This window comes from Sceloporus occidentalis, unplaced genomic scaffold, assembly GCF_023333645.1.
Source record: "Sceloporus occidentalis isolate IW3139 unplaced genomic scaffold, rSceOcc1.0.p SCAF_5, whole genome shotgun sequence".
Lineage (NCBI taxonomy): Eukaryota > Metazoa > Chordata > Lepidosauria > Squamata > Phrynosomatidae > Sceloporus > Sceloporus occidentalis.
The window spans coordinates 13,311,824-13,325,136 of record NW_028316985.1 but is presented as its reverse complement, the minus strand read 5'-3'; the positions used below and the strand labels follow the sequence as shown (position 1 = coordinate 13,325,136).

At 39.4% G+C, this 13,313-nt stretch overlaps 1 protein-coding gene across 1 annotated transcript in view; it reads left to right on the top strand.

Moving 5' to 3' along the window:
* Positions 1-13,313, top strand: part of SLCO1C1 (solute carrier organic anion transporter family member 1C1) — a 40,393-nt gene that overhangs the window by 15,278 nt on the left and 11,802 nt on the right. Inside the window, exons 5-11 of the mRNA XM_089527635.1 lie at positions 1,224-1,345; positions 3,024-3,170; positions 4,352-4,450; positions 6,459-6,704; positions 7,937-8,101; positions 10,717-10,912; positions 12,366-12,531. Coding sequence (XP_089383761.1) covers positions 1,224-1,345; positions 3,024-3,170; positions 4,352-4,450; positions 6,459-6,704; positions 7,937-8,101; positions 10,717-10,912; positions 12,366-12,531 — 1,141 coding nt within the window. The remainder of the gene's footprint in view (positions 1-1,223; positions 1,346-3,023; positions 3,171-4,351; positions 4,451-6,458; positions 6,705-7,936; positions 8,102-10,716; positions 10,913-12,365; positions 12,532-13,313) is intronic.

The window sequence follows — 13,313 nt, the reverse complement described above, 5'->3', positions numbered from 1 at the left end:
GTGGGGTTGGGGTATTAACCAGTGTTGTAATATAGGTAGTGTGCCAGGAAGTCATTGTCTCTATTTAACCCATTGTTGTTGGATTAGCCTTTGTTGATATATTCTAATTGATCTGAGTAGACTTAAGTTCTACAAGGGTAGAACTTCTGGCATTGCAGTTGCAACCAGACTTTAGCTCTTTCTGATACAAGAGGATTTCCTCTGCATCCTTCTGAACCATAGTGTTCCGTAGGATTGTGGTACAGAATATTCCAAAGAGTTTCTGGACATTAGAAAGTTTTTGTGACATGATTTAATGGTGGCAGCTGAGGATAATCATGGATTGGTGGCAACACTGGAAACCCAAGGACTGAGTAGGAAATCCAGTGCTGGCCAGATATGGTGTCAGTGTCCAGGAGTAGTAGTGGTCACAGAAAAGGGGCTTAAAGGGCCACCTATAGCCCATGTGATGCATATGACCCACTTCTATACCAATGGTTTAGTAGATTCTCCCTTGCCACAATTTTTAATGTGAAAGCTGCTGGAGAAACTATAGTTATGCCTACAGCTGAGGGATGCACTGATGGCCTTCATTAGGGGTGGTCACTATGAAATAACATTGAGAGTTTCCTGTTTCCAAAAAGGCCTCTTGTGGGGCACAAAAAGGTGGCGGGAATACCTCCTATGATTTCTAGAGGACATTTAGGGATATTGGCTGGGCGTGCAAAGTATTTCTTTAAGTTTCCAAACCTTTTGTTTGACCCCTGGGGTGGGTCAGGAGACTTCAGCCATGTTGGAAGTGCTCTTCACGCCCCTAGTGAACATCTTCAAACAAAAATATCATTTTGAACATTATTTACATACTGGGAGGGAAGCCAGGGAGCACAAAAATGGTCTTGGGGCCACATGTGGCTTACAGATCACATTTTGTCCATCCCTCGCCTAAAAGGACACTCCCACCTCTATGATTCTATAACTGCTTCATTGAAATATGTCTATTGGCGTTAAGTCAACAAGCACATTGGTGGTCACCATACATGCCATTCTTTTAACTATTAAAACTGGATACATGTCCCTGAAAAGTATGGGCAACATCCATTCATCTCTAAGCTTTTATTGCCCGGTGTAGCATCTTACATGAACAAGGCCCAGATCAATAGGACTCCAGAGTATGTTTAAAGTGTATTTTCCCCCAAATTTTAATTGGCAGGATCCTTGTAAGGAAACTGTTGGTTTTTACTCAGCTATAGGTATGAGATATTTTCTTACACCTCCAATTCAACTGTCAGCATCTCCACATGTCTTCAGGATCAAAACCAAATATCAGTCTCAGCCTTGGAAAGATCTCAGGCCAAAAACCATGCAGGTAAGAAAACTTTTGCAATTATAGTCCAAAAATCCCAATTCTTAGCCAGGTGTTATTTAAGCCAGAACAGTTATGGGCTCTTAGAGTGCAGTGAAAACCAGACCTAGTTATCAGAATACCTAGAAGCCTGAGAAAGCAGTCCTTCATTTCCACTCACCAGCCTTCCTCTCTTACTATTGCTGTCTGCCAGTGTCCTGTGACAGAGACAAGAGAGGAATATTCACTATCTATCCTGGTGAAAAGATCCCAGTTTCTGAACTATGTTTAAGCAAGGCTGTTCAGTCCCTTGGAATATATGTATAGTACACAGTTATAGCAATTTGATACCACCCTAACTGAGGCGCAGTACATACCGCCCGGAAAGGGAGAGCTGGAGGTGTCCGTTCTTCTTCTGGAGGGACACCACAGCAGCCAAACCACACGACATCCCTCCACAGTAAAAAGAACCCGGAAAAAATGGGTTGTTTTTAATGTGCCCAGAATACGTCACGAGTGCACCATTGGCGCACTGGTGATGTACGTGACACGCAGTGACATCTGTATGCTGCATGTCGCTTAGGTCATCATAGTGGTGCGTGTGTGGATGGGATGCCGCCATAATGCCACCAGCATTACATGCTAGAGTTCAGGAGTGTGCGGTTACTGCACACTCCTGAACCCTAGTAACGGTGGCAGCATGCTGCTTTTGGCCCATGTGTCATGGCAGGAGGCTTACATGACAGTGGAAGCAGTACATCTACTCTAGGTTTTTGCCTGAACTTTAAAGGAGCTATTCAAAGTGCTGAAACTATTTTGAGCAGATTCACTTCCTCACTGTCATGACCATCACCAGCTCCCAATGCCCTAATTGTCATGTCTCCATCCAGTGGCAATCTGCATCTTGATGAAGTACTTAGACTACTCTGTTAGAGAGCCATAGAGCTGTGGTTCAAGGGAGTGCACTACACCTCTCTGAGAATTGTAAGTACCTCAGTAAAGTCCAAATTCCAGGATCCTTTAGCAAGGAGTAATGCCAGTAAATAAGGTATCCAAGTGTCATGCTGGTTAAGGTGGAATCTATACAGTGCAGTAGAGATGCCCTCTCACAGTGCAGAAAGACTTGCAACAGTGAGAATTAAATTAAGAATTTAGTTTTCTTTTCTCCTGATAATTTTGATTTTGCCTTGTACTTGTTATGTGTAGGTCAAGCATTTGGTCTACAACTCCTCAAATAGCTTATCATTGGCCATACTGGATGTGGATGATGGGAGTTGTAGGCTTCATATATGAAGAGGTTTCCCACTCCTTGTCTAGATTCTTTCGCCATGTTGTTGAATTTATGTTATATTTGTTGAATGAAATCATTTTGTTTGATTTAAATGTGTTGATATATTTGTGCATTTCTAACTGTCCCAAAATAAATTGATATAAATTGTGCATTAATACCCACCACCAAACTTTGCTAATAAATTGGTGTTTACTGTGTGTTGTTTTGGGCACTGTGATTAAGTGTATGTCAGGAAATTCAAGATGACGCAACTCAACTAATATTATATCAAGTGGACTTTTTAGGTTTCTTTGTATTATTCAGGGAGAAAATGTTGTGTTAGTAGTCTTGATAAACAATTGATGATGATGATGATGATGATGATGACTGTGATCATAATGTTTCTTTGGTTTCTTGGGTTTGTGTATACAGGGTGTGAAAAGGAATCAGGAATTTCCATGTGGATCTATGTTTTACTTGGCAATCTACTACGTGGAATAGGAGAAACACCAATTCAGCCTTTGGGAATTGCATACATTGATGACTATGCCACAGAAGAGAGTGCAGCCTTTTACATTGGTATTTTTTTAAAAGAAATATCTTCCTCTTTCCCTCTCTTTCCCTCTGTGACACACTAGAGTTATTCTTCACTTTTAAAAAAAAGGAGAGAAGAGCCTTCGTAGAACAAACTAAGGGCTTCTTCAGGCCAGAATTCTGTCCTGCACAATGCAGTGAAGTCTATTGTTATCCATCTGAGTGGGATGATGAATCTATTTGGGGTTTTAGCCTGACTGTTCAAGCCAATATCCGAACTGATGAATCTGATCTTCACAATAGGGCTCTCCACTCTTAGTCCACCAATCTTACTACTACCACAGTTGGTTACTAAAATGAGTACCCAGCTGGTTGGGGGCAATTAGCTTACACATTGTGAACTGCTTAGGGACTGCTTAAATGCACTAATAAGTGGTATATAAATGTACTTGCTATTGGTATTGCTAATATTACTGATACAAGGAATACTGAACATTTGAAAGAATATGTGACGTGTACAAAATATTTGACTGATTATTGATTACACTAAATAATAAAAATATTTTTAAAAGATAAATTCCAGTCAAGACACCTCTAAAATGTCCTTGAAAAATAATGTTGAAAATAACTACAAATTATTACTTGCTACATCAATGAAACCACTTCACTCTAACTTGCAACTTTTCTGTTGAAATGTAATTTTGTCACATCATCATTACCACTCAAACTGAGTTATTTGTGAGCTTGTTACTTCACAACTCCATAAAACATCTATATGAATCTTGGATCACAAGGATCAAACAGCATCCTCTTGGTCTAAGCAACACAACAGTTGCTGAGTAGGAGCTCCTTTCTGAGCCCAGCTTTCAGATAGCATGGAAGGCTGGATTCTACCATATTCTAAAGAGGATGAAGGTCCTCATTCAAGTCCCCAAATCCTTAACAGTATAACTCATCTACTAGCTGCAAAATTCAAGGAATTGCACATACCTTAGATCACATCAATTTCTGCTGAGTAATTCAAGATGCTGGCTGTGTTCTGTACATTGGCCCTTGTATTGAATCTGAACTCAGGTCAAAGAGAACACCACCAAGGCATGAAGAGGTTATCCTTTTTTTTGAAAAACAGTTCTCCTCCTCTCTACCTCCTTTTACTCCTCATTCTCCATTTACCCATATCCATATTTATTCATTGTAACCATCTAACATCCTGCTTCCTTTTACAGGCTGTGTGCAGACAGTTGCAATTATAGGCCCCATATTTGGTTTCCTTTTGGGGTCTTTGTGTGCCAAATTATATGTAGACATTGGGTTTGTAGATATGGGTGAGTCTGAACAACCTTCTAATGATTTATTTATTTATATTTATGTACAGTTTGTATTTATATTAATTGCTTATTTATAAATATAGGCTGGAATTCACAGTTGCAGTTACAAATGTGTGACCTAGTGTTTCACTTTTGTAACTGATCTGCATTCATGATCACTACATATAAAATAGTTTAGGGAATATGTAGGATCATAATAGTTTTGCAATCCTGATTTATTGGGCAGAAGCCACTGTGAGAAATGGGGATCTGGTCTCCTGTCAATTGAGAAGTAGCAGACTAATGTTTCCACCCTACTTCTGTGAGGAGAATAAACCCCTGTCACACACAGCAGCTTCTGACTGGTAAATCAGGGCTGGAGTGGGGCCAGAACAGAAGATACTCCTTAGCTACACAACTAAGGTAGCTATGTAATTAAGCAGAGAATGTAGAATTCCAGCCTATTATATTATATTATATTATATTATATTATATTATATTATATTATATTATATTTATATATTTATTGTTCTCGTTGTGTGTCTTCAAGTTGCTTCTTGACTTATAGTGACCATAAGGCAAACCTATCATGGGCGTTCCTGGGGCTGAGGGCGTGTGACTTATCCAAGGTCACCCAGTGGGTTTGGGTGGCCAAGTGTGGAATCAAACTCTGATTTCCAAAATCCAAGACCACTACAGCATTCTGACTCTCATGCATATGTATATTCCACCCAAATTGATTTCAGAGTGTTTTTTTGTGGGTTTTTCAGGATATGTTTCCATGTTCTAGGAGAGTCTATTCCTGACGTTTTGCAAGCATCTGTGGCTGGCATCTTCTCTCAAGATGCCAGCCACAGATACTGATGAAATGTCAGGAATAAATTCTTCTAGAACATGGCCACATAGTCTGAAAAAACCACAAAAACTATGTATGCTGGCTATGAAAGCCTTTGACTTCACATTTCAGAGTGGCATTCAATAAAATAAATTCAAAGTTAAAATGTGAAAAAGTAAAGGATAATGTACATTCCAAAAATATATTCTATAACACATTGAAACAAATAAGTTACAACCATTTAATGGTTGGTATTAAATTCTATTAGCAATTGGGTCAGAAGAAGGATGAATTTCTACCCCCCAAAGAGGGATGCTGTGACTAGAACTAGGACCCCTTTGTCAAAACGCCTTCCTGCAGCCTCGCTCATTGTACCCTGATCAGCCCATGAATAAACCCCCTTTGCCTGATTTAGTGGCTGACTCTTAAGGTGGACAGTGTGGGCGGGTGTCAGGCCAGGAGATGTAACTTTGGAGGATGCAGCAACCAAACAATGCAGTTTCTGAGAGTCCTAAAAAGAACTCACTCCTGGCGGGCTCTTTTTAGGGTGCAAGCAGAGAGCCATTGGAGCCTTCGCATGCACCAATGATGTACACATGGTGCAGCACCGTTTGGGCATTGTGCCATACTTAGATGGGGGCAAGCCATGATGGTGCCCAGACAGCATGATAGGACTTGGGAGCATGCGGATGCTCCACTCTCCTGAGCCCTAAAATCAGCCCCAGGCCGGCACATAAAACCAGTCTGTACCGGGCCTTAGTTAAATCTCTTTAGCTAATAAGTTGTTGTTTATTGCCATTTGGTTAGCTTTGACTTATGGTGATCCTATATCAATGAGATACCTCCAGGAAAACCTGGCATCAACAGCCCTGCTCAGGACTTGCCAGCTCAGGACTGTCTCTTCCTTAACTGAAATCTATTCTCCTGTAATGTCTTCCTCTTTTCTATTGTCTACAACTTTACTGAGCATTATTTTCTGTATGTGTAAATTGGATGTCATCTTTAGACACACACACACACCTCCTGGGGTTAATAAAAAGCCACGTTTTAACTTGACAGCAAAATGAAACAAATGTTGACACCAATTGTATGAAAGTGCTTTGACCTACAGCCACATTATGTTATTTGAAATATTGAACCTCTTTGAATGATTCCTACTGATTGACAGAAACCTTCCATTTTTTCCCCCAGACAGCATAACTATAACTCAGAAGGATTCCCAGTGGGTGGGAGCTTGGTGGCTTGGTTATTTAATAGCAGGAGGGATCAGTGTTCTTGCAGCTATCCCTTTCTGGTTTTTACCAAAGCACCTTCCAAGGCCAGAGGCCCGAAAAGATTCCAGCACTTCCTCAGAACAATCCAAATTCATCACTGAAGATAACAGAGAACGACACATCACCTACCAGGAAGATGTCAAGTTTCTTAAGATGGCTAAAGGTGAGGCCACAAAGTAGTGGCTTGCATGTCAGTTGGTCAGTGAATCTGTCCTGGGATTCAGACTGAGCTTTCAAGGAGATATCCAAGGTGCAGAACCCCATCCCCACAATAGCTCCAACAACTTAGATTAATATAATATAATATAATATAATATAATATAATATAATATAATAATAATATAATAAAAGTTTATTTCTATCCCGCTTTTCCAATTCAGATCAAAGCGGCATACAAATCCAGATAAAATTACAATAATCAATAAAACAGATAAAACAAGATAAAAAACAGCATATAAAACGAATACTCGAGTAGCAGAGTAGGGGAATCCAGAAAAACATAGCCAGAGTCATTACCAAATAGAGGGGGGAAACCAAACCAGATATCTCTTTAAAGTATAGAGTAGACCTCAGAACAGATTCACCATTCCACTGACATGGCATCCACCAGCTGTTCCTATCCATTTCTGGGCTTTTGAGCTAGCTTCTGACTCAACTGGGTTGGTTAAATATCTCAAGTCATGGTGCTGGCTTGCTGTCCTGTCCTTGGAGAATAAATATTACCGAAGGAGTATGTTGGAAATGTGGTCTGAATGTGTTCATGTTGAGTTTCATGTGGGATGCAATGACCACATATTATCTGGTTTTATACACATAAACTTAATAGCATAAAGATTCTAAGGGGAGGGAGGGTGTTATAGCAATAGAATCATGGATTTCAACTGGGGGGGGGGAAGGCAGGATACATGTGCAAAAACAAACAAACAAACATATATGAATGAAAATATCTTACCTGCACATAAAACATGTATGATCTGAAATGCTTCTCACCAACCCCCACAAAATGGTACCTCTGAAACTCAGTCTTTAATATTTAAGAAAGATGAAAAGGGATGAAGTTAAAGAAGTCAAAGTGCAAGACCATGGTATGCTGAAGCAGAGGCCTTACTATATGGCACTTTTGACACCATTATGCACAGTCCTAAAAGTATCAGTTTGTCATGACAGTCAGGATTCTTCACAGGATCAATTCACCTACAAGAAAGTCAGCTGACTTAAAACATGACTTGTTGAAATTTTAATTAATTCCAGTGGAACTGATCCTAAATCAGATTGAGGCTAGCTTCAACCATCTCTGAGGACTTCAATTAGGAAAGCATTTTTGTATGACAAATTTCCATTATGTGCTGTTTTCCAATTTGTTTCTTGACAATTGGCAACCATTTTGTATTCCAGATTTTCTACCTTCATTGAAGAGTCTCTTTGGGAATCCAGTTTACTTCTTATATCTCTGCTCCAGCATCATCCAGTTCAACTCTCTCATTGGCATGGTGACATACAAGCCAAAATACATTGAACAACAATTTGGTCAATCATCTTCAAAGACAAATTTTGTCATAGGTACAATGTAGATGCTATTGTGTGCTGTGTTTGCTAAGGGGATATAGATCCAGAGATTTCGGGTATAGGACTTCCTTTTGTTATTTCATCTAGAGCAAAGTTTCAGGAGAAATTAGAATTCTGCATTAGCAAAACATGAAATGAATTTCTAGGAGAGTAAAACAGTTTGATAAGATAAGCAAAATTTATCCAGTAAGCTCAAAGGTCTGGAAATCAAGCGATGGCAGAGGATTTTTTTTCTGATAAGCTTTTAAAAAAAAACATATTTGCTTAGTCAGTACCTATCTGGCCTTGAATCAGTTAGTACCTCCTGGTAGGATACAATGCAGTTTGTAGTCAGAAACAAGAATGGAAATAATATTTTGAAAATTTTTGGGAAATGGTTGGCAAACAGGTGTTAACAAATCCTGACAAGGAGAATCCTAGACAAGCAAGAATCTTCACAAGTTAGGATTTATTCTGTGTGAAAAATGCATGTGGTTCCTTAGGTACAGAAAACTGCATTCTGTTTATAGAGAATAACATTTTGTACAGGAAATGCTTGTTTTCTGTGCAGAAATGTGGAGAAGGCTGTTTTATGCACAGCAGACTTATTGTCAATGCAACAGAATAATAATTTTTTATGTCTCCCCCCAAAAAATGTTTTTTTTTCACAAAATAGTTTTTTAGCAGCAAAGAATCTTTGAAATTCAATTTTGATAATTTTCTTATAAAAAGAAGGATGGCAAAATAATTCATTTTTGCCTGTGAAAATAAATGTATATCCCTAGTCAGAAATCCATGTTTCCCAGTTTGTGCTGCAGTCTGAAAACAACAAAATGCAAGTAAGGTAATTTAAGTTTCCTAAGGCTTCAGCCCTTGTTAAGGAAACAAAAAATATTTAAATATCAAAAATGTCAAAGCCAAACCAAGAGTAGCAGAAATGTGCCTTTGTCTAACTACGCTTCCCTAATAACTGAGACTGACTCCAAAAATCACATGGTCAGTTTGATAGAGAGAGGGGAGGGGTGAGTTTACATGCAGGTGATCCCATCTATCTAAGGAAGTGGAAAGAGAATGCAAATGTCTTCCAACAATGCATTTGACAATTTGCACACATTTGTACAATTAGCAAAGAATATTGCATACAAAAAATATGCACAAAGATATCCCTGAGCACTTGAATTCAAAAAGGAATATGTATGGGAAAAATTGCACAAAAATGCATAGAAATTTCTTTCTGGAAACAAAAGGTTCATCTGGAGAAGGTTCATCTGGAGAAAGTTCAAGCATCAGGGTGGAAGATTGACACACCAATACACAGAAGGACCCATTACATCCCATTTCACAGAAGATCAACTTTGACAAGCTCAAATTGTCTTCTCCCACATGGACTCAAACCTAAACCGAAGATTCAATGGTTTGCCTGAAGCTTCCTCCTTCATATGCAAGAAAATCATGCAACTTTCCTTTGGTTAATAATCCATCTGGAAGTTGATGGCTTTGATGGCAATGGAACATTTAATCTGCTTTTAGTTTCAGTCCAAAGATAAATTCAGCACCTTGGATATCTCTTTTAAAGTTCAGACAAGAACTCAGAGTGGATTTACTAATTTTGAAGCTACCAGTATCTATCAGGCTCTCTTAAGAAGTTAAAACAATGTGAGAACAAAACTGAAGAATGAAGGGAAGACTAATCCCATAGCTATTCGATGGAGAATGAGCCTCTCGAGACCTACTGTTACCTACCCATTCCCCCTTCACAATCTCTTTTCACACAGATTGGCTTAGAACCATTACTAGATCCATTTTTTCCAGAACAATGGTAATATCTAGATTAATCCAATGGGGTTTTCAAAAATCTCGCCCCTCTCTAGTTTCTTGAAGCTTCTGCTCCCTCCTGAAACTATTACTTATATATTTAGAAGACTATCACATGAGTTAAAGGTTTCCATTGTCTGATATAAAGGAACCAGGCCAATTGGTTTCCTTTTTAGATCCATTTTGGCCCACATAGTGCCTGCTGCCAATGAGCACCTCTACTGTGTTTGTTCCTCGAAGATAAAAGCTGGAATTTTCTGGCATGCCACTTCACAAACTGTAATCTGTGAGCCCTGTTTATGCAGAGAAAAAGCACTCAAAAACAATTCTTGCCCGTTAACACAGTGCCCTCCATTGTATTTCAAGCTTTTCTTAGCACTAAGCCTTTAGCTATGTGTGAATTGATTTAAGATGGTGCAAAGCAGAGGGAGTACCATTTGCAAAGAGTATGCAGAAGGTTTATTGCTGTAACTATAGGATAATTATGCAAGTCCCCAAAATAGGTCCAGCTAATCTTGCACAGGCAGAGAGAGGGAGTAGAAGGGGAGAGAGAAAGTATAGTAAGTGGACCACTTCAGATTTCCATCATTAGCAATGGCTAAATTTTATATGAAAATTAATCCACACATTTCAGGATTAATTCAGAGGATGCAATAATGGGGGAATTATGACAGATGAAAAAAGCAGCAAAGTTGGTGTGCTTGGTCACATTTCACAGGGAACTTCTGCCAGCTCTTAAAAAGGAAGCTATCTTGTTGATTTTTCTCTTCTTAAAATGAGGCTGTCTTGATTATTTTCCTGTTTTGGGATTGTAGGTCTCATCAATATTCCTGCCGTAGCCCTTGGGATATTCTCCGGAGGTTTGATTATGAAGAAATTCAGGCTGAATGTTTTGGGGGCAGCCAGGTTGTCTTTGGTATCATCTGTCTTTGGTTACCTACTGCTTCTTTTGCTATTTGCAATGGGTTGCAAGAATGTTGATGTGGCAGGCCTGACTGTCTCCTACCAAGGGTATGTTCAACTGAATAGAGCTAAGAACTTGCTTGAAAAATATATAGCACTAGATACAGGGATACCTCAGTCAACAAAGTAGATGTGTTCCTGGCCATTACTTCTTTGACAGAAAATTTGATACCAGAGGTAGAAATAACTGGAAAAGAATAGAAAGAGATTCCAAAAATGAAGAGCAGCTCAACATGCTGCAGCATTTTTTGTTTGTTTGAAAAAATACAAAACTAACAATGTTTACACATGAAATGAAATAACTAAGTTGGGAAGCCTTGCAATAAAATAATAATAATTTATTGAACCTTCTAAAGACTACTCACAGGATTCTTCCAAAATGCATTCAAGAATGACTTTTTCTTTCATCAGACTCCTTTTTTCTTGAGATATCCATTTTGGTGGCCAAATCTATGTTGGGTTAACATGCTGGGGGGAGCTGACAAGGCAGGCTTCTATATGTTCTTTCCTTTCTCTGTTCATTGCGTACTCAGTAAGGGATTTTGGAGACAGCTGCTGTTTACCTAGACTGTTGTAGATATGAAGACAGAGGTACAGGAGGATCGTAGACTCTCATTCTATCCCAACTTTATTGCATTGTTTACTGTATAAATGTTGCCGTGACCTAGCAGCAAAAGTTTGTGTTTCTCTAGCCCTCTTTCACTATCCTTCCAGTGCTGATGCTGCTAAAAACAACACCTTTTCATTTAGACAAAGGATGAGGCAGAAAAGGGTGGCTGGGCAGATATAAAACCACTCTGTAAAAAGAAGCTTCACTATCAGAGGCTTTGTATGTCTGGATAGTATTGTCCTTCTGCTTATATTCACACTACAACTGAAGTTTTGTTAAGAAGAGAGAAAGCTTCTCCATGTCTCTGTGCTCCATCAGCCCCTTTCCCAACTGATTAAAGAAAGGGAAAACAATCTGAGATGGGGGTAGGGGAGGCACGAAGCCTCCATAGTCTGCTTGGCACCTTTTCTTCTGTTCTCAGCTCACTTTGCAGCCAGTGCACTTGTGCACATTCAAGCAATCCAAAGTGACCCTCCATAGGAAGAAGAACGGATACAAGCCCACTCCTCTGGTGCTTGCAAATTACAGACAAATTCCATTAATTCAAAAAAGGGTCCTCTCTTTATGTAGGGAAGACTTGGACCATGAGTGAGTGGTTCCAAGCAAGAAGAACTGATGAGGACCCCTCATAGAATGAATGGAATGTGTTTGTAATTTGCAAGCATTGAAATAGCACTGTGTTGAAAAGTGGGGGCTTCCTACATCCCAAATAATCTTAGCACCTTGGATAGCTCCTTGAAGTTCTAACTGAATTTCAGGTTTATTCACTGGATTCACTCTTCGGAAAGCAACCAGTTGCCTCTGGTCCAGCCTAGTGTGAATTGAGGGGAAGAGACCTAACCCGCCTTTCTCTGACCAGGTTCTCCTGACATTTCCTTCTTTTCACTACAGTACTAAAGAGGTCTCCCATTATGAACAAACACTATTTTCGGACTGCAACTCTGAATGCATATGTTCCAAAAATGAATGGGATCCCATATGTGGGGAAAATGGAATCACTTATGTCTCAGCTTGTCTTGCTGGTTGTAAAACATCCAATGGAAGTGGGAAAGACATGGTAAGCCTCCTCTTTCTTTCATTTTGTAGGCAAGCATCTGCATACACAATACTTTCCTGCTCATGTGCTGGTGAATGAGAAGTCAATTTATATTCAGCCCTAGGGCAAATCTAGGGACTCATGGACAGTGATTTAGCAATAATGTTAGAAATTCAGGCACCCACCATGACAGTATCCAGAACTATTTGAATTTGAAAATGCAAGCAGCTTCATGAGTTCATATAAATGAAATACTCATTTTTATCTCCACAAAAAGGAACTCTTCCAATGGGTTCAACATAAGCCACTCCAAAATGTTTTGCATTACAATAGGGATAGCTCACAAGCTGGGACTACCCATTCCCTCACTTAACTACTGTGAGGATCATAGCTAAGTCCTGAGAAGATACAGAAGTAGTGGAAGATGATAATATTGTCCCTGCTAATAGAAAAGCCCAAGTACTTTGACTTTCTGAGCCTTGGCTCCATATGTCTTAAAGGTCAACTAGAACTAGTGGTAGTTGCCAATATTCTTATCACTGTTGTTGCTATTGTTGTTATTGTCACACACACACACACACACACACACACACACACACACACACCCATTTTGCTTATGGAAAGAACACTGTTTGCTGCTGGAAATAGAGTGTATCTACAATATAGAAATTATGCAGTCCAGTACCATGGCTCCATCCTACAAAATCCTGGGATTTGTAGCTTTGTGAGGCACTAACATTCTTTGACAGAGAAGGCTAAAGACCTTATAAAACTACAAATCCCAGGATTCCATAGGATGGTGC